The 21,242-nt window shown below is 43.2% G+C and overlaps 1 protein-coding gene across 2 annotated transcripts in view; it reads left to right on the top strand.

The window, feature by feature from the left end:
- The window catches only part of LOC131289274 (neural-cadherin), a 180,417-nt gene that overhangs the window by 27,616 nt on the left and 131,559 nt on the right, over positions 1-21,242 (top strand). Inside the window, exons 7-10 of one of the 2 annotated variants that reach the window (XM_058318503.1) lie at positions 1-192; positions 3,026-3,037; positions 4,302-4,492; positions 18,253-18,442. In XM_058318503.1, coding sequence (XP_058174486.1) covers positions 1-192; positions 3,026-3,037; positions 4,302-4,492; positions 18,253-18,442 — 585 coding nt within the window. The remainder of the gene's footprint in view (positions 193-3,025; positions 3,038-4,301; positions 4,493-18,252; positions 18,443-21,242) is intronic. The other variant, XM_058318495.1, reaches the window with a different exon arrangement.

Here is a 21,242-nt window from a genome sequence, read left to right as displayed (position 1 = left end):
AAATACGTCGAAAATGTCAAGCAAGATGCGAGCATCGGTACGAACATCCTTCGTGTATCGGCATCCGACGAGGACGCAGACAACAACGGTGCCATAGTCTATACGCTCAGTGCTCCTCACAGCCCGAACGATTTGGAATATTTCGAGATTCAGCCAGAATCCGGTTGGATCGTGCTCAAAAAACCGCTGGACGTAAGTACTCTTGGATTCGATTCTAAACCGCTAACCACTACACAATCGATTCGAATGTGTTCCCCTTCCCATGGACCTCATCCCGTTCGCTCCAACAAACACTCCTCTGTGGTCAACCCTTGTCCTGACAACTCGTTGTGACTGCTGCGTCTTAACGCTCTCTCGAGTCTTGTTATCCGGAAGGCGATCATAGGATGCCTCTATCCGAAAAAAATCGGTTCTTTACTCGCCTATGGCATATATGGCTGCCGCAGTGCAAAGGCGTTAACTGCCTTACACAAACATAAACCCACAGCTATTTGGAAGTGATATAACTAAGTGATTTACGCCGATCACGGATAGTAAGTTAGCAGGAAACGAAATCCAACAGATATCCGAGTGAGAATGAGAGAAAACAAGATGTGTTTGCAATGGAAAATCGTTATCATTTCTCTCAATTTTGTCTAAAAAGGACACGTTCGTTCGTTCTTATGTTTCCGTTATGGTATGGATTTGGTTTGAATGACTTGGTTATCATAAAACTGCACCGTATTCTTACGTGACGTTATGATTTATTTATCATTTTGAGCTCTTTGTTTATTGGATTTGATGTTCAATGATTGGTATATTATAATCATGAAATATTTGAAAAATAATCAAAATAACGGTCGTTTCGATTTCGACGTCGCTAGCGCCCTCTGGCGTATATTTATGGAACAAGCGCAATGCTTAACGGCTGCGTGCTATGTATGCCAATAGTACGCAGCCATTTCGTTTCTGAATTCGAAACGACCGTTGCGTGTTAATCTTGTGCATCATTGTGGTACGCGGTCTCGATGCATCGATGGCTGTTGACCAGATTTAGTGGCTTTTCCTTCTTACAGCACCAGTTATATTTTCCTTTGCCATATTCGAGATTTAGACATCTTCTTCTTGCAGCGCATAAAATAGTGGAAGAAAGTTGGGCGCGACAAGAGTGAGCAATGGACGAGGATGGCTCGATCTCTCTTTCTACGCAGCATCTGTTGATATTATGAGTTTTAGTACATCTTCTTATGTTCGTATGGCAAGCGTGTATAAGCTGTATTCGTACCTATCGTCGTACCGACTGCACATCTTACTTATAATTCCAGGAAACACCGTCTTTCCTGTGCTGCACCGTTATGAATTTCATTTCCATAGCATCGAGTATTCTTTAGCTTGTGTTTTGATATAATGAACTACTCTTCTTACCATATTGGTTATTCTTAATGCACTAAATAAACATATCTAAATACCTACAATTGCACCACTTAGTGTGTATGGAAGGCTCGCTGCACTGAGCGAGTAAAAACTCTACGGCACCGTAATTCGCAGTACTTTATCTGTTTATCCGTCGCACAATCCTTCTTCTAGTTTTCTGTTACTTCAACAGGTGGCTTCAAACCACCTTTTTCTATTCGACTGCCTTATTCTCCCGAAAACGAAGCTTTCGATAAACATGATTTGTAGTTTAACACCACCTACAAATTACTCTTTTCGGATCTTCTAATGGAGGTGCCAATTTTACCTCTTTTTGTATCGCAACTCAATCCAAAATAAATGCATTTTTGATATTTTGGATTGTGTGCGATCGTATTTTTAGAAGAAAAAAAAAGTTTTTAAAAAGTTTATACACACATCCTGCGAAGAAAAGACTAAATAGTACGAAAACGCCACAGCACATGGATGGCACCGGGGATCAGTGTCGGAAGTCGGATCTGTTAATAATTCAGTAATTTTAGGTCTCCACCGAGAAGGACCAATTTTGCAGAACAAAAACCCAACATTAAATAGAAGTCACTTCTTTGGGACATTTTTTTGAAATTTTGATTTTATTTCCCAACTTTGCTTGAATGTTACAAAAGAATTAAGGCTACAAATATAACATGCATTTAAACAATAACCATAAAAGAAACCAACGAAAAGTGACATTTTCACGACGTGTTGAAATGGGAGGTAGACGACGATAGAGAAACCGATGATCAATGGGTGGATCGTTTTTACAAGAGAAAATCATTTTTGATTACACGCGCGTGACGCTACTTTTTCGGATATTGTCTACTCAGCCTCAGTTTTTTGTATGAGTAAATCAGATTTTTCTTCTCTTCCGTTTTGGTTTTGGCTTTTAGTTGTTGGCAAATTAGAAAGATAGCAGTCAAGTAGTAATACGTTTTTGTTAGTCTTTTGTTTTTCTTTTAGTGAATCGATTCAACGAAATCGAAACAAGCCGTGGGTTTTGTTAGATTAAGCTTTCATTTAAATTTTTCCTACATGTTCCCGAAACCTATTGTGTTTTTTACTTTGGAATGCCTTACTTTTGATTTGTCCTCAAACTCTTGCGCTCCACGCATGCAAGTATTGTTTTGGTTTAAGTTGACTTCTACAATGCTTAAGAATCTGCAAATAAAGAAAAAAGAAAACTACACTCGCCAGTGTTCAAGAAAAATGGAGCAACTGGACGTATGTTTCTCCATAGTTCTGCTTTGTCGCTTTACGTATGTTTATTCGATCTTTTCTGTTTATTTTATTGTTTAAAGCGTAGCAACAAACAAGGAGTGCGTTATAATTTACGAAAATAAGAGATCTTTTTACTCTATATATCAGTCAAACCTTTTTCAGTTCGTTCATGTTCCTCTTCAGTTTTAACTGCACTGTTACACTGCCATTTGGTTCGATGAGTTATAATTGAGTGTTTGTTATTTTTTGTCTCTATTTTCCGTTCATTTTTGGATTACCGAACAATTCTCGTGAACAATTGTATTCGAATAAACCCGATAACGGTGTACTGGCAATCGTGCACATTTGGTTGCAATTGACGGGACTGCCACAACAGGGCTGCTACTCCGTAAGTAGCACTTTCGCATCAGATAAATCTGTATCCCGCACCGAGAGTGTTGTATCGCTATGTTTGTGTCTAATACTTTGCGCTTTCAATCAGTGGTCTCCTCGTTGTTGAAGGGTGTAATTTTGCATCATTTGACCCTCCCACCGTTGGTAACTAAGAAACAGTCATAACACGACGACGATGCCGTTGGATGGATAGACAGAATTCCAAAGGCACACACAAAGCGCACCTACTCACAATTGTGTTGTCATTCTGTTATAGCCAAATGGAAAGAATCATGCTTTCATGATGAATAACTTCAAAATTTCCCATCATCGTTCCCAACACCACCGGCGTTTTGAAACATCCCTCTGGGTCATAATCTAGTCGTAATCAGTGTTTGACAAGCAATGGTTTTTAGTCATGATTGCAAACTGCTATGCAAACGTTAGCACACTATTTTGCCTTCCTTTAAATGTTTTTGGTTGGTTTTGGATTTATGTTTCACTCCGATTCACTACATCCTGTTGAGTAACGTCACCAGGACCATAACGCTCACTAGTTCGCCGTGTAACTGTTCAGCCAAGACACATCGCATCCTGCTAAATTGTTCCATAATATCCTTTTCGTTATCGTTTGACCTGCGAGGACAATGTCATTATTCCTACATTGATCCGTCACATAATCCATCCTGTGGCAATATTTAGCGTTATGCTTTATCTAGTACTGCTGTCAATAACCCTACCCATTTTGTTTGTGTTTTAAATAAGTTGTGCTAATTTACCAACGGTTTTCTTATTTGTAGCTCTCTAGCCTCGTTTGACATAGATGTGAACTAATTTCAATTTATTTATATTTTCTTTTCTTTTATTTCTTTCTGTTTATTTTCATATTTCGTTCGCTTTGGTTTCTGTGATTGTCTGCTGCTGTCGACGTTTTAAACGGTTTGGGTTTGTTTGCACGTTGCGTAACGTTTCGTTTTGATGGACGAATCGGAACCGGAACCGGAATCGGAATCATTTAAATCGACCACGTGTCGTGCGTTACTGAACCGTTACGCTTGGTATGCTACCCAAAACACGCACGAACAAACCACAAATTAACACTGTACAAAAAACTGACTGATGCTGTGCTGTAAAATGAAATGATCCACCGCGAAAAATCAATCAACAAAACAAACCAATGTTAAACATTCCATTTGTCGACCGAACAACTACGGTTGTGTATTTGGATCGCACTGATCATTCGTATCCGCTCTGAATGAAAAACCTTCCCCCTCTGGCAGCGTGAACGGTATCGGCTGAAGGTGTACGCCTCGGATCGAGGCGACCCGCCGTCCACCGCCGACGTGGACGTTGAGCTCGATGTGGTCGATCGGAATAATAAGCCACCGATCTGGGATCGCAATATCTATGGCCCCATTCACATTAGGGAAAATGTCACTGTCGGTACGGTAGTCACATCGGTCAAAGCAAGGTTGGTATGAAATGGTTCCCGTGCTGTCAGGAAAATATGTAACACAATCGCACCAGAAATGTTAGCCACGTAAGCTGCACCGCACCATAAAACATAACTCCACTAACGCCTGAGTAACTACATCCGAATTTTCTCCTACGGAAAAATCCGTACGATCGTGACTTTGTGCGCATGTCCTGCCAATGCTGACTGGAGGAGAAAATAACCCCTTCCTGAAAAATAGGGGGGTTTTCGGTTCGCCTCCAATCAGCAATGGTTTGAAATATTTGAAGCTAGCTTTAAGTTTGTCAATCCTACCTTAAGCACTTTAGGGTGAACTCGTGAAACACGTTTTCAACCAGCATTTTTGATGGAAACGTTTTCCACGAAAAAGGCCCCCGATGTGCACTTTCTTCTAAGATATATAACCTTTAGTCTAACATAACTATTTATATCATATTTTCACTGAAATATTGAACTATATAACCCATGAATCGCAAAATACAACATATAACAATTTACAGCTGGGAAAGGTAACCTATTCTTCGCCTATCGTAAATGGGATACATACGCGATAGTAAGTTTTACTGAGGTTTAAGGTATTAGCAATCGAAACTACGAAACCACCGGTTGGCATCTTGCCGCAATCATGTCGATGGCATCAAATCGAGACCGCCACCACCTGCTCTATGTTTTGAGTCATTTTTCAATCATTGATTCTTCGGATACATAACACCATTTTGGTGCGAACATTTTATGTTGATCTTTTTTAAACCAGTTATTCGCTTTTTTGTTTGTTTGTTTTTTCCGACAAATTTACTACATGCCGATTTTTGGAGAAGTTCTCTCATTCTCACCTTTTCGAACAATTGCTATTGTATTTTTTTTTTTCAATAAAACGTGTAAAATAATTTCGAGCACGTATTGATAGCAACTATTTTTAGTCGTTATATACGAGAACGACATTTTGCATAGACGTGATACGTGCGTTTCAAATCGATGAAACGCACGTATCACGTCTATGCAAAATGTCGTTCTCGTATATAACGACTAAAAATAGTTGCTATCAATACGTGCTACAACGAGTCAATTTAACAAATTAAATTTTTAAACGAGCTTTGTTTTTTTTGTAAAAAAATGTACACATTCCGGATGTACAAGAACTCCAGACAATACCAACTCCCCCTTCCTTCAGTTACAACATCCTACCACTACTGAGAATCACATTTAAAAAATTGTGAAACAACAGCAATACATCGAACGGAAACTGGGCCCTCGAGAGGAGGAGCCCACAGCGGAGTGAACTAATTTTTGATCACCGAATTTGTTTTTTGCTCTTTCTCTTTTTTCTCTCTTTTTCTCTCTTCTTCCTACCGCATCCTATTACAACTTTCGCGTAATCCTGCGCAACCCGATTTTTGCGTCCGACGGCTGGCGGCGAAATTTCTTCGGTAACACACGGGCAATTTTGACGCGATTGCAACAACTTTACACACGAAAAACAAAAACCAAATAATGTGTTTAAACATGGACGGATTTTTCTCTCTCGCTGTTGCTGTGTTACTTTTGCACAATTAATTTTTGTTCCATTTACCAATTTATCTACCATCGTCTCTTGGTATTCAATTTGCGCCGATTGGTTTTGATTTGATTTCGTTTTGGGGAACTTGGTATCCTTTTTTTCCTGTTACAATTTCACTTTGAATTTTCGCAATATATCACTTTTATGTTTCCTTTGCGCACATGTTTTACAACCAAAAATAAAACTAATCGGACACTCGTAACATGATGTTTTGCGAAACCATCACCGGGAATGGAATTACTTTGCCCTTTTTGATCGACCGAATCAATTTTTGTTTCGGGATTTTTTTTAACATTTTGAATATTTGATTTTTGCATTTTGATTCTTCCTTCTTCCTAATCGTATTGCTGTTTTCCCGTTTCCTTTTTGCACCGGCTTTCCATTTTTTGAATGTTTAAAAACCGACACAAAACTCCTTTTTCCGCGCTCCCCCTTAAAATTCACACTTTTGTCATGCCAACATTAACTGTTGTACCCGGTCTGCTTCAAAACAAACCAACATATTATACGTGCGCCCCCATCAGCGCGAAACGTACAAACTCGAAGCGATGGCCCAAGATAAAGGATACCCGCCGCTGTCGCGGACGGTCGAGGTGCAGATCGATGTCGTCGATCGGGCCAATAACCCGCCGGTCTGGGACAATACGGTTTACGGGCCGATATACGTCAAAGAAAATATGCCAGTCGGTGGAAAGGTTGTCTCGATAAAGGCCAGGTCTGTTTTTGCAACAAATGCATTTACTTTCTTACCAGCTTTATGTACTTGTACCAATATTTCTTCCTTTTTCGATAATGCTTTACCTTTTGTTTTTCATCAGTTTTATTAGTTTACATGTCCGGTTAATATTTGAGATTTCGAAATTGCTGATGTCGGCGGGTAAATGCGTTACTGGATAAATTTTTTATTTCATTTATTGAAAATGTGATGATAGATAACAACCGCACAATCAAACCGTTGGAAAGGGGAATTAAGTATTAGTATCGATAATTATACGTTAAAGAGGTTTTAAAGTACCGCTATGCCTCTTCACTTTCAAGCTGTTTGGTACACGAACTCGCTTAAACATCTCATATTACACAACTTCAAATAACAAATATATTGACAGCGGGGGGTGGTAGCGAGCTTGTTTAAAACACAATTACAGGTAATCGGGGGCGGTTGATTACGACTCTTGTGCATCTCCCCTGTTTGTCTGTTTGGATAATGCACGCTGCAACACCGGGGGATCGTGGAATTGACAATGGAATTTCATCAAGCAATGCATGCAATCCGCTTGTGTAATGCCGGTAACGAGCCTCCATTTCACATTCCAAAGGAAGATTGGACAGATGAAGGCAGGGCGCGAGCGCGCTTGGCATTTAACCAACCTTTTTTTATGGTAATGTATGGTGGAAAACAAGGATTTTTCGTGACTACTCGTACGGGATTTCCAATAAACAGCTACCATTCCAATGCTCGCTACCAGAGAAGCATTCAAAGCATGCAATCGAACCATGTTCAACCTCCCGTAACTCGCATCGATCTCTTCCACCTCTTTATCCGTTGGAACAACAAAGGGGTTTTGTTGCTTATCCTTGCAATTAGGCTAAATATCTTTCTTCGAGGAGTTCATCTGTACTCTCACGATAGACTTACCATTCCGGTTAGCTGTAAGTTTTCGGTAATTACACAATTTACCATCCAGATTCGGTCGAAGGTCCAGCAGATAAGTGCATCTGTAAACCACCGTGTTGCAACAGTTCGACGATACGAAGACTCGTTCGTTTCGTCGCAGTCCATCGGATGCACATTAACCGGGTGCAACGGAACGCCACTGGGTGCGGGGGCTCTCTCCGGCCGAGCGCCGGAACTTAATTAACTTTCCATTAGCATCATTACCGTGCGAAGAGCGTGGTTCGCGTAGACCAGCACCCGGTATTCCTCGTTGGAGTTGCTTTAGCAACCAAACCTAAATGAAGTGTTCTCGCTGACAGCATCGTGTTCTAGCATCGTTTCACTAGCGCCACGTTGAATATTGTCCCTCCGCCCCCGTTCGCATCCACACCGGAGGGTTCGTCTTCAGTTAATTGATATCCTTTTTCATTAAACGGGTCCGGTTTTTGGTTTCGACCTGGTTGTGTGCGGCGGGTGTTTAGCATATCGCTAGCGAGCCCACAGCGTTGACCGCCGGTAAATATCCGGAAGGGGCCCGTGGTTTAGCTGATTTTTTGCCTTTTTGTTTTCTTCCCTCGTCACCCGGTGTGCTATGAATTATTTACCACCCCGTAATTTACTGCGTCCCGTTCCTTCCGGGGTAAGCGCGTCAAGTGTGGCATACACGTTTCTGCTGCCCCGTGTTTAGTGTGCTCTCGGTTCATGTTGCCTCATGTTGATATGTGATGCCTGCTGGCCCTCGGGGAAGGCATACAAATGAGGCGAAAATTGAATGGAAGAAAAAAAGCCACTCGCTCGCGTCCTGCTGTGCGCAACAGGCATGTACGGTGGCGAGGGTTTCACTGGCGTACCGGAAAAGCGTTGGCTAACGGGTGAAAACACCTCCCGCAGATGGTGGTGGTTGGCTTTTTACTCTTGCCGTCCTGAGCGTAAAGTTGCCGGAAGCATAATGTTCCGCCCGGCGGTGGCGGTGGAACCATTCGGATGAGTTAGTTATGGTCGGTTAACCAGTGCTTGGGTTGACGGTCGACGGTCGAGGTAGCCTAGGGTTTTTTGGTTTTCGTGTCGTGTCCCGTGTTTTCGTGCACACTTTCTTCCAACCGGTTGAAACGATTTTTGGATCCCCCTTTCGCGCACCACGGTCACGCGGAACGGTCGTCGTCCTGTACGGCTAAATATTTTGCTGACCGTCGCGTTGACCTCCGTCGTCTTCCACCATTCTCCCGGCCGAACGGCTTCCCAGGGGTAGAAGAACGGGGCGAACGAAATGACGAGCGCAGCTGGTAATAAGGAAATTAATTATGTTTCTGTCCTTCCGGTTGTGTTTGAGACCGTGTAAGGAAAAGGTGGAAGATAACAGAAAACCAACAGCTTAGAGGGCTTTCCCGGGATCTCGGGACCACCAACGTGAGCATCGTGTTTGGTGTTTTGGTGTGGGGTTTTTAGTTTTTACCGGACCAACGCGCGTGGGTTGCATGCCAAGTGGGTGAGGGTGTTTGTGTGTATGCGTGTGTATGTAAAAAAGAGTCAGGGAAATAGGTTTTACAAAATGTTGATAACATTCACGCTTCCGCTTTTTTTTCACAGCAAAATTCCGGATTTTTGTTGCGAGTTCATGGAAAAAATAATGGTCACAAAAAGGATGCTACACATGTCCTTATACTAGAAAATGGCTCCCGTTGGTTCTAACTTTAGAATGCTTCCATGCATATCTCATACGGTTGATTTTTACTACAACGCTTCACGATCGGTTCCCCGTTTTGCGGGGTAGACGGACAACACCAAGGGCCAAGGGCAAAAACGGAGATCATTTGTGATGAAACAAATCCGCAAAAAAAGGCCACCCTCAAAACAAGTGAACACACATTTATGATACAGCGGAATCGAGCAAAAATAAAAAAAAACAACAACACCACCTCCTTAAAGTGAGTGCTTTCGCCCGAGGGAGGGAAAGCTTTTGAATTTTTCATGCACAGGAATAACATTTCCACGCCTCGCTTTCCCGCGACGATGTTACGCGTGTCCACCGTTGGGGTTCGGTACCACAAATTGCGTACTGTGTTGACCTCTGGGATCAGTCGGCCCCCGTCGGCTGATAGTGCGCCAGGACACATACATACGCACACAAGCAGCCGCGTAACACGTACTTATCGAAGGCGACGGTTGGAGCATGTTAAAAGAGTCTGATCCGCTGTCTGGCATTATCTGCTGAAAACATTCGGGAAAGCCGGCATCACCATGGGTAAGGGTGAGGTTTATTTCATTCTTTTTGGAGGCGGGGATTGTGTTTTTTTTCATCAAGCATTAAGCTGGAGTTTGTAATACGCAGAGATTTGTTTTTTTCTCTTCCCTATCCTAGTACATCCCGTTTAAGTAAGGTTAGAAAGAGGAAAACCGTCACGATGACAGTACCGTTAAGCCAGTGGTTGTAGTTTGAGTGCAAAAAAGTGCCTTCCACTACCACTTCACTGGTATCATCTTTCCTTCCTGTCAACGAGGACTACTCTACATTTGACCACCCATTTTTGAACCCTTTTGGACGTGATATTTTAATAATCAACACTTCCAAAAATGGGGTTTTCAAAGCATGTTGGGCCATGCGTGCCATGTCGGAGTAAGATTAAATAATATATTAATGTTATTTCTTTGTAAAATATGTCGAAAATATTAGACTTTTTCGTTCAATACACAACTAGACAATGTAGGTCGTAACCGAGCAAAGGTAACATTTTCATTGTTCCGTCGGTGTCCGGTTAGTCTTCGAGACCGTCCCGGTATCGGTATACGCGGTGGACGAAATGCCAGCGTCACCGGATTAGTGAGGGATTAGATGGAAACACTAATTATGTTGTTTAAGATACGGAACGCATTACCAGTCGTGTAATGCGCGACTGTTTGAATGTAATTCTAGCGTTTTCCATTCTCTCTGTTACCGTGCCCCATTTGGAAAACAGCGAGCATTCCGGTTGAAGCATCCGGTAGTATCACGATTTGTTCGTGTATGTGTGTGTGTTTGTATGTTTTTTTTCTCTCTTTTCCGTCCACATTCAGGCTAACAATTTCAATAAGCGCTTAGAGCCGCCGAGTATAACGTCCGTGCAAGCCTTGGATTAACGAGCCGGTGGAAAACTCCCAGTAAGAGAAGCAGCGACGGTGGAACATATAAGTGTGAAGCGCAAGAAGACCGAAAAGAGTTACCGGATAAAAGGGATAACGAATGGGGGCGCGCAGAGCCTACATGAGACGTCAGTTTTTACATGCGCGTTGTTTTCCGCCCCGAAGCTGTTCATCCGTAAATCTCATCCGCAGCTGTTTTGGACCCCCCTTCTTCTCTTTCGCCCGGCTACTCCGTGTTCGCCCGGGTCTAGGGGTTTTGTCCGAACGATGGTCCATCTGAGCCCCCGCTATCTGTTACTCGGAAAAATGGGCACACAAGCGTACGCATACACATACGTACCGGCGCCTACGGTGTGGGAACAAAGACCACGGTAACCACAGTAACGGAGACCGCAACCGATGGGACGTGATGTTCCACGTTATGGGACCCTTTTGCTGGCGGTGTGCGCTGCGGTGGATGCAATGGAGGGTGGTAAAAAGGGATCGTGTTGTCCCCTCAGCGGGCCACCCTTCTAGAGCGATGCCAGCTTCCGGTGGGACGGATACTACCGACGCGAGTACCACGCAAACCAAAGGAAGCAACAGAATCATCTTCATAGATCTTTTTTAGCCCTACATATATTTTTTTCTCACACGAATGGGGAATAATCAGAGCAACAGAGACACGAATAGCGGGAGTGTCCACTCGATATCCTCGAGAATATCGTTTTTTCACCGAACTACTAGAAGCACTGCGCACCGATAAGAGAGTGTAGAAGTCAGCAGACGTATCCACGAACATTCCCGGGCAGCTTCCGCTTCCGTTGACGTCGCTTAGTGATAAGTGGCGGCGGATGTGGTTGGAAATATGTTTATCCTTCTGCACGGACATGGAGAGCGATTATGTGTTACGGGGAAAAAAACCTCCCCAAACTACTCATAAAATCACAAGGTTGAGAGGGTTTCATGGGAAACATAAAAATTAATTAACAGAACTGGATAAGCGGATGTTCGCCGTATGTTGATGTACAAACACTCTTTTGCATAAATCCATATGACGACGGGATGAATAGGCGAGAGATGTTTGAAAAGCGAAAAAGGAAACGAATGCTTAAGCAGCATAATTGAGGGGTTTTTCTTTTCCGTTCCATCGGGCGTTTCGCTATGTACACGGCTCCTACTAGATTGCGTTCATATATTGAGGATTTAAAGAAAATTCTTCCACATTCGATATACAATTCTGAGCTCTTGAATGAGAGATGAAAATTGTATTTGAAGTGCTTTTACATTGACCGTATTGGGAAATTTTCTACTCAATCCCAGTGATTAAATCACTCTCCAAGAGTGTGTACTTCCAATTAGTTTGTAAAGGATGAACAAGATAAGAGCCAACGTTATTTGTTGAATTTATGTGCATTTCCACGTACTTTGGGGGTGCTGCAGACTTTTCCTTCGTTCAAATTCAAAATCAGGTTGAAGCATCCTCCCACCGGGTTGTCATTCGTTAATGCTAAACTGATTAAGTTTCCCCCACCCAGCTTCGTGCAATCATAATCGAGCGCAGATAATGATGATCAGCCCAGGCCGGATTGAAAGGACTCATTCTGCTCTCCAGGGAGGCTTGAGGCATTGATTGAGTCCGCAGAATCGGAAAAATAAAATCCTCCTCCGCAAACGAATGCATCTCAGTGGGATGGAAAGTGAGAGAGAGAGTCAGAAAAAATAGTAAAATCTTCAAGAGAAAGCAAGCGTTCATTAAAGCATGCCTCATTGGGAGTTTCTAAGGGGGTTATGGCATAAATAAAAATCATATACCCTACAACATATCACGCAAACCGGGGATTCTGCTACGTGTTTTGGACCTTTAAGTCGGTCGGAACGAGTAAAACAACATAGGCCACGCGGGCGGTGAGGGGGGTGGAATGTTTTGATCGCGGAAGAGGGTATACATACAGCGTCCCAGCGTGCAGTTCCGCAGAATCCCTCGCATCGCCGAAACGGCGGATTAAGTAGCATCGAAACGCTACTCCAGGAAACCGTGCGGGGCTGATTGGGCCTATTGCCGATGTTTGGAGCAATTCCGTTTACGCTGTCGTAAACATGTTCATAAAACGGCTGCGATGGACGTATCTCTGTGCGTGTCTCGTTGTGTTCCTCTTGTTTTTTTTTTTATTTCTTACGCTCCTTGTTATCTCGTTACTACGGGCTTCGGCTGTATGTGGCAACGTATCGCACAATTTCGGTCGAACTGAGAGGCAAAGGAAGGGACGAAGTGGAATGGAACGACTGGATGAGGCGGTTGAATCGCTTACCTTATTGCGTTTTAACAGGGCGCCGCGGAAGCGGAAGGTGTTTCACAACCGGCAGCGGGGAATGTAAACGATAATTCATGAAGTGTGTGCCCTTGATAGAAATTGAGGTACGCCAATGATAAGGGAAAGCAACAAAAAAAAAACTCACACACACACACATTGCGGAAACGGAAATGGACACCCCAACGGCGGGCAAATATGAATGTGAGTAATTGGAAGTTATGCTTCATGTTTTCGACACAAACCTTATCGCTCCGCAGGGTGGTGCAATGCTGCCTGCGCCCGACAGTTTCCCGATGTTTTGTGTTATTCCCGTTTGGGGGAAATAAACCGCACGCCATTTCAGCGCGTAAGGGAATCGAGGATATAAAACCAGCGTATGGAAGATGGGTTTCTGTTTATAGCCACCAGATCAGGGATACCTTAAAGATTCCCGTTGAAGCCAAACGCTTGGGATAGCAACAAGTGAACAATCTCTTCCCCCCGGTACACGCCTCGCCCGGTTTCAGCCATTTTTGTCTAACATCGAGAGTGCGCGCTAAAGTGAACCCAACCGGGATATTTTATATCGTAAGGTTGAAGGTTAACTTTCCAACTTTTATCGTGGTCAGTACGATGCTTTCTTCCCGCTGTTTGCTACCCAACCCAAAAAAACAAAAAAAAAAACTCAAACCAATGACATAACAAAAAGGTATTGAGCTACATCGGGCAGGAAAGTTCGTCCGGATTCATGTCCGAGGGGTCGGTTCATCCCGCGGGGGAACGGTTCGCCGAATTATTGGTGGAGCTTTCGGATTATGGAGTTTTTATTTCTGTTCTGTTTTGTTTTATTGCTGGCAGTAAAATATTTACAGAAGTTCGTCCGTTTCAGGTTTGCTCTCTTAAGGACCTCACGCCCATAACTGTGGGGCACGGTGGAAGGTTCGGAGCATCGAAACAAAACAGCGAAAGCACGGCTTAGGATAGGGCACTGGAGAATCCAATTGCGCGAAAGGAAATCGAATCGCATTAAACATTACGTTCTCGACGGGCGGACAAACGAGGGTTCTGGCTGGGATCATTTTTCTTCGTCTCAATTTGGCTCTTGAGGCAAAATCCCCTCCCCCCTCCGTAAGCTGAAGGGACACTGACACCAAGATCGATGGTCGCCCGAGATCGGATCGGCCGAGGGCGGAAGAAGCAGAAACTAAATATCACAAATTAGGTACACGGCAATGGATCGGATTTTTTCTCTCTCCCGATCAGCGAAACTGCACCAGCTCCACCACCTCCTTTTTTGCTTCCCTTAGTGGAAGTAAAAGAAACCGACCATTCGGAACCATCGACAGAGATAAATATAAATCGGATATTTATTACACAAGTTTGTGGCGCTTTGTTGAACGTACCGAGCCGGAGTTGCCGCGTCGTCTGCCCATGGGGGATAATGTTTTACGACCTCTGGCGTCCATGCTGGGCGCAGTTCGTCTCTCCTCCTGGTCGTCCCGAAAGGTACGGGTATTCTGTTAACATTTCCTGCAGGATCAAAGGTGTATCCGTCGTTGGCCGAAGTTTGGTCACTCCCGTTTAGGGTACGTGTTTTTCGCCTGCTTCCCGGCACGAGAACATAATGGTTCGCGCTCTCGCGGACCCTTTGAAAGCCGTGTTTTCCTGCGGGAAATTTGAGCCTGCCAAAAGTTGGAAATTTTTATGGCTCATCCTCTCCTTTCCCATTCGTTCGCCCACCGGAAGGTTCGCGCCGTGGAAAGTTGGGAAAAAAGCAATTAATAATCATTCACCAGCATTCGGGTTCGATCCGTTCGCGGCGGCGAGTGCGTGGGAAAGTGCCAAAGGTCACTTCGGGAGACAAACTTTTTCCTATTGTTGTTTGTCCTTGTTCTGTTCGGATGTTAGTTCTGTTGGGCTTGCTGTGTTTCCACATGGTTTCTGCGATTCCTTTCTAGGAACGGCTTAAAGCACGTGTTCTAGGTGGTTGTTTTTCGCGCACCCGAACTTTGTGTGCCCCTTTCCCTCCCCCCTTCATTTTAATCTCCGTTGACTTTCCCGAATGTTCATGGCACCGTGAGCTGATGTGGAAGACACGAAACCCTCTGTTGTACGGTCAGGATAACTTTTGATTAATGTATATTTTTTCCGGCACTTTGGTGTGTGTGTGCGCGCGCGCGCCTAGTCGAATGTTTTTTTGCGTTGCCATGACTTCCAGAGTGACCCACGGGACGGCGGCGTCCACCGTTGGCCATCGAGGGAAGGAAAAGTTTAAAAATTCAATTACCTCCGCAGATGCTTGTCCATGACAATGACACTGATGCGCCGACGAGAAAGAAAGGCTACAAGATTGCACTCCACCGCCATGGAAGCTCACAACAACAGAAGAAGTGGTTCATGATTTTCACATCAGCGGACAACACTTGCTTCTTGGAGGGGCTTTTGTTTTGTTCTGGTTGAAAGCTAAACCCAAACCCCGAAGATCGTTAAACGACGACCTTTGCTGCGATAGAACGGATTGACGCGACATTGCGTTATGTCAAGCCTTTGAGTGAAGTGAATGTTTTCAATACGTTTCTTTAAGATGCTTGGTACATCTTTTTGAGTGTCACTGATTTTTCTGTCACTTCAACAGGGAAATGGTAATAAATTGCACATTTTTTGTCCAATATATCTAATTATGTTCACCTTGTGCTTCTTTTGAATAATTCATACGATATTCTTTTCTCGTTTAGTTCACTTTCTCGTTCGGTCTTTCTTATAAGGGTTCGGAAAAGAATGTTACGTTTCTTGCGAGGGGCAAGCGACAAAAAATCCAACACCCTAATAGACAAGCAAAGTAGAAAGCTGGTAGAAATTTACAAAATCACCCCAAAGTTTGGTGCACCTAACAGTGAAAGTTTATTTCTCTTGTTAAAATCTTCGTATAATTTTGTAAGCTTTTGAAAATGGAAGGATCATCCGGATGGCTAGATGGGTGCCGTACCTCTTTTGGCAACGGAAGATAGGCGAGTCGGCACCAGCGGGCGGTGGGTTTTGGTTTTTCTTCCATTTCCCAGCCCCGGCAATGATCTGAAGAAACGGAACAGCGTAGGGAGCTGTAAGCAAAAAATAAAACGATGCTTTTGAAGAAACACCCTTTAGTTCAAAACGGAAGACAACCCCATCTACCAACGAAGAGAATATTTTCTCAGCTTACATTAGTGTAAAAGCAGGGAAAGGGAAGAGGGTCAGAGAAAGGAGAAAAAGACCATAGCGCGAGGAAACATAATGGAAAGTTTGTAAGTAAATCTCGGGGTCTCTAAGCTCGAGATTGTCTTTATCTATGGCAACATATGTAGGCGGGCGAGCCGGAATGGTAAGATTTGGAAAAGTTCTTTTTCCTACATTCTGTCTGTCTGTTCAACCTTCCTTAGGCCTTTGCCGTTTCAAAATCTTTTTTTTCATTTCCAACCGTAGGTTATTATTTATGAGCGTCGGAGGAAACATTTTTACCGTGCGTACTGTGAGTTTGTTTTTTCATCGCTGTCGCTGTCTCTTTAACATTTTACACATCACATGCGGTGTTCTTACGAAATACGCTGTCTGTTGCTTTGTCCTTACGCGGGCCGAAGGCTTTTTTTGGAATTTTATATATTTTTGTACAAGAAATGGGTTGGAATCGTTGGTTAGGATCGCTATGAAAATAAGGGTTACTGATGGTATGTGTTTTTCTTAGTTTATGGTCAGCATAGCTTAAAGAGTCTGTAAGAGGAGGGGGTTTACGTCATAGAACCACCACATTTACGAGACGAAAATGCTTCTCATATAGGGATTTCCAACAACGGCTGTCACTGTTTGGGAATAGAAATTATGGTGCGCGTTTGATTGCATGCATGTACACGGTTTATCATCACATTTTTGGTTTTATTTGCATTAATTTTCATGAAAGAACCTCGTGTGAATTGATTGATTGATTGAGCCCAGTATACGCATAAAACATTGTTTATTTCCCAGATATATCAAGTTTCTTAGTGATACATGTTTCAATCGTTCTTTGTTATAAATATCTTCGGTTTTAATTTCAAATATAAACGTATAGAACGTGGATTATAGCAAATCGAAAAATATAATTAAAATTTTTCATTATTCTCCCAACTGTTTTTGTATTTTGAATCTGTTTTGCGCCACAAAGGCATTTGCAATTTGAGATAGCTTTGATTCAATTATTTTGATTCCGATCTGTCCCCGCCACGTGTTTGAAGCCATGAGCTCCGTGTTCTGGCAGATATGTTTCGAAATACCACGAAAATCTGCTGGCCAACGCTAAGCCGGTCATTCGAATCTATGCGAAATCAAGAGAACCCTCTGGCCAGGCGAACCATGAGAAAAGGGGCTGAATTCATGGAGAAAAAAAAATTAATGGCGACACAGCGGATTACCTTGGCTGAAGCTTTTTCAATTTTGCTTAGAAATGTCTTGTTTTTGTGAATTTGTGTTTTTTTTCTGTTTAATTCGACGATCTCTTTTTTGACAAAATCATTAAGGTTGCTTGCATCAACGGGGGTTTCATTCTTCGACCCAGCCCTAGGGGCTCCGGCTGAATGTGGGAAAAGATAATAGACAGTGGAGCGGAATTCTGGATAAACGAAGCAAAAGATGTTGTGGCTTCTTTTCGGTTTTACTTTGTCAACATCATCAATGGATATTATGCAGCACTGGTTGTCGCAAAAATATGCTACAGAGAACTAAAAACATTTTTACGTGGTCGTTAGAAACATTACGGCATTTTATTTTTCCTTACTGCTCGTAATTGGAGCATGATCTGACAATAGATTCGCTAAAAAGAGGACTTCGGGGCGCTGGGTCCAAGAATGAAATGTTTTGTTGTTTGCTTGCGGTTTCCATGAACCACCTTTGGTGGTATTTACCGGCGCGACATGGTAACCAACGGTTTGTGTTATTATCTACAGTTTAATCAGCTTTTTGTTTCGTAGCTTTGAGATAACCTAACATTGTAGAATTTAGTTTTTAAGTAGACAAACTGACAGGCATACTCGCCCGGTCGATATGGTTGCTAACATATGTTTCTTTTTGTTTTAATTCCCTCACAAACAAAACATCCCGACACTGGCTCGGGATCGGTATTTGTTGAACTGAAACCAAACGAACGCAGCTCGGGCATCGAAGGAAATCCTACGGTCTTCTATCGGCTGATGCCCGGATCGACGGCGCAAACGAACAAACTGCACACGTTCTACCTTCAGCAACGGCCCGACAATGGCGACACGTGGGCCGACATCAAAGTGAACCATCCGCTGGACTTCGAAACCATCAAAGAGTACAACCTGACCGTGCGCGTTGAGGTGAGTAGCAATTGGAACCCATTTCATACATTCCTCTTTACATATGATGTTCGACTAAATTGACGGTTTATTTTTGAATGCTGACCGATAGCGATATTGCGCAATCATGTAGAAGATGAGCTGAAGTATGGATAACGACCTCATGAAAATCGTAGTAGAGTGTACACGGAACTGTAACTGGTTTACCGTTTCCTTGGCAAGGTGCCATTAGCAACTGGTCATTATAATAACTTTTGTATCCGATATGTTTATGTGAGCTCGATCACTCGCTTGGCAAGTCGGAATTTGATTGTTAAGATTTGCAAAAAGTTTGTATAACACTTTTATTTAAACTGTTTATTAAACAAGATGCTGATTTAATCTTGTTCCTATTGGAAGGTTTTTGCAATCGATGAATTTAGATTTTTTTTACTCATGTAACAACAATATGAAATTGAACTTGAGACTGAAAGAATGCGTTAACAAGTAATAAGTTGCGTTTTGTTACACTCACAGACGTTTTTGTTGCCGCCCACCGGTGACAACTCCAATCCGACGACGGTTCGATTCAACATCGAACTCGTGCAGCATCGGGATTGATTGCACTAACATTATCATCGTCATCACCATCGCGATAAGTATTTTCGTTCTCGAGCGTTGGCTCAACGGAACCGGTTTCCGAAAAGTTTCCAACAAACCGTGCGTTATGAATGAAAATGGCAGCCAATTTCTCGCGTCAGAGCCGCAAAAAAAAAACCGGCAGCGGCAGCAGCATGAGAAGTGCGTTCAGGGATAACGCTCGTTATCACGCCATCCGTTCCGGCGCGCCCAACTTTACGGACGAGAGAGAAAGAGAGAGAGTGCTGTGGCGTAGGAAGCCATGGGCGGGCAAAAGTTTCACGCCGATGCGACTGCTTGCTGGCCAATGCTGCCGGCAGGAAGATGAAAAACGGCAAGTCAAAACTTTGAATTTGAATAAATTAACTTTTGCCGCCCAGGTTGACGGCGAAGAACGAGAAGCGTTTAGGCAGGCGTGGAGAGCCGGCCTCGGGAGATCAGAAAGCTTGTTCACAGTAATGCTGAGGAAAATGCTTTCTTATGGCGCAAAACTTGAAAGATGCGAGATTCAGCTGCGCCGGTATTGTGCGTTATTTTTATGTAATAGAATTTTTCCTCGCTCGCTTTTCCAGCATTCAGCTGGCTTGTGTTAGGGCCATTTCTTTTTTCATTTATTGGCTTTCATCGCACGCTTTCAACTTCAGCTGCCTGCAACTAGAATCCGCCTGCACCTTCGCACCGTTTACGTTCTCAACGATCGGGGCCGATGTCATCTGCGAATTGATAAATAGTTTTTTCGGTTTCTTGCTCGAAATCGCGATAGCAAAAAATTCACCGTTGCGTTAAAGGAAGTGTCAACAGTCCGGTTTAACGTAATCGGACGACATCCATCCGACTAAGCGAAGCAGAATAACATTTTTTTAGAGAAAACTTGTGCGAAGAATCTATTTGTGTATCGCTGCAAAACTTTTCTTCGTTTTTTTTAATACAATCTAGATAGTTTTGTGATACTACAAAAGGGATGGAAAAGCCAAATGGAGAGCATCCTTGATTGGTGACGTGCCTAGTTCAAATTTTTCGTTATGGTGTTGATCGACCGTCTTTGAATGCTGGGTCATTTTTTTTTTCTCCGGAAAACCCTTGTAGTATCGAGGAGTCGCCTGAACTTATCTGGCGGAAATGGCAGATTGGATCGTGGATAATCATCTTTGTGTGTGTGAGTATGTTTGATACTGTTTAGATCTGAGAATCTATCGGTGGAAAATCAGCATCGTCCGATAGCGCACTCGAAAGAAAGTATAGTATGTAGTGGATAGCGTGTCAATATTTTCTAGCAGGCTTTTCTTTCGTACACTCGCACCTTCAGGGGCCTTATGTTTTTTTAAACCCAGAGGGCTCTAGAGGACTCTCTGCATGTTTTATTCTTCGTTTGTGCTATGATCGTCCGAGTAAACTGGCTATATTCTACCGATGAACATTTTCAAAAAATCTGTTACTCTTGCGAGTTTTTCCGAGCGCAAAATTGGGAAGGGTTTTTTCTTTTTTCCACTTTTTAACAATCTTTCGAAAATATTTTTGGGTAGAATCACGGATTTCTTTGTTCAATGGAAACGATAGTATTTTTTTTAAACTTTTTCCACTCCCTGCAGTTTGCGTTGACCGTGAAAGCCGTCCGAAAAGGATTCGTTGGTTCTCCGGTTTCACAAGAGGGTTGCACTTGAGCGGTCGGCATTCGTAAAATCAACTAGCAACTTAAGGAAACTTCACTTGGCGCTTGCACCGGCAAGTGTTCCCGATAGTTCCCCGACATCGGGTGCACCCTCACGTGCAATCTACTCTGAACTTAAGGGAAAGTGCGAATGGAAAAACGATCACTTGACAAAAAAAAAGAAGATTCCTTTTTGGCTCTCGTTTGTGCGATCGTTGGAGCAGCTTCCTGCGTCTCCAAAACCACCCAAAACACACTTGACGCGCGGCGGAAATAGTGTCAAGATTTCCTTGCTCCCTCCCTTTCCTGCTTCCATGGCGATCCATGGCTTGCATCGGAAAAGTTATTGCAAGTGGTTCGAAGGAAGAAAAAAATACTAAATGGTGGAGGGAAAACAGCTTCTCCAATAAAGACGTGTTTAATTCGCGAGCCAGGACGAGCGCTTCAAACTGTTCCGTTCCACCGATCGCTAAATCTTGGCCCACGGGTGAAACCGGTATGGACGGGGGGACACAAGGACGAGTAGTGGCGGAAAGATGAAGAAAAAAAGTTATA

This window comes from Anopheles ziemanni, chromosome 2 (genome assembly GCF_943734765.1).
Source record: "Anopheles ziemanni chromosome 2, idAnoZiCoDA_A2_x.2, whole genome shotgun sequence".
Classification (NCBI taxonomy): domain Eukaryota; kingdom Metazoa; phylum Arthropoda; class Insecta; order Diptera; family Culicidae; genus Anopheles; species Anopheles ziemanni.
The sequence above is the reverse complement of the archived record's forward strand: the minus strand, read 5'-3'. Positions and strand labels throughout refer to the sequence as shown.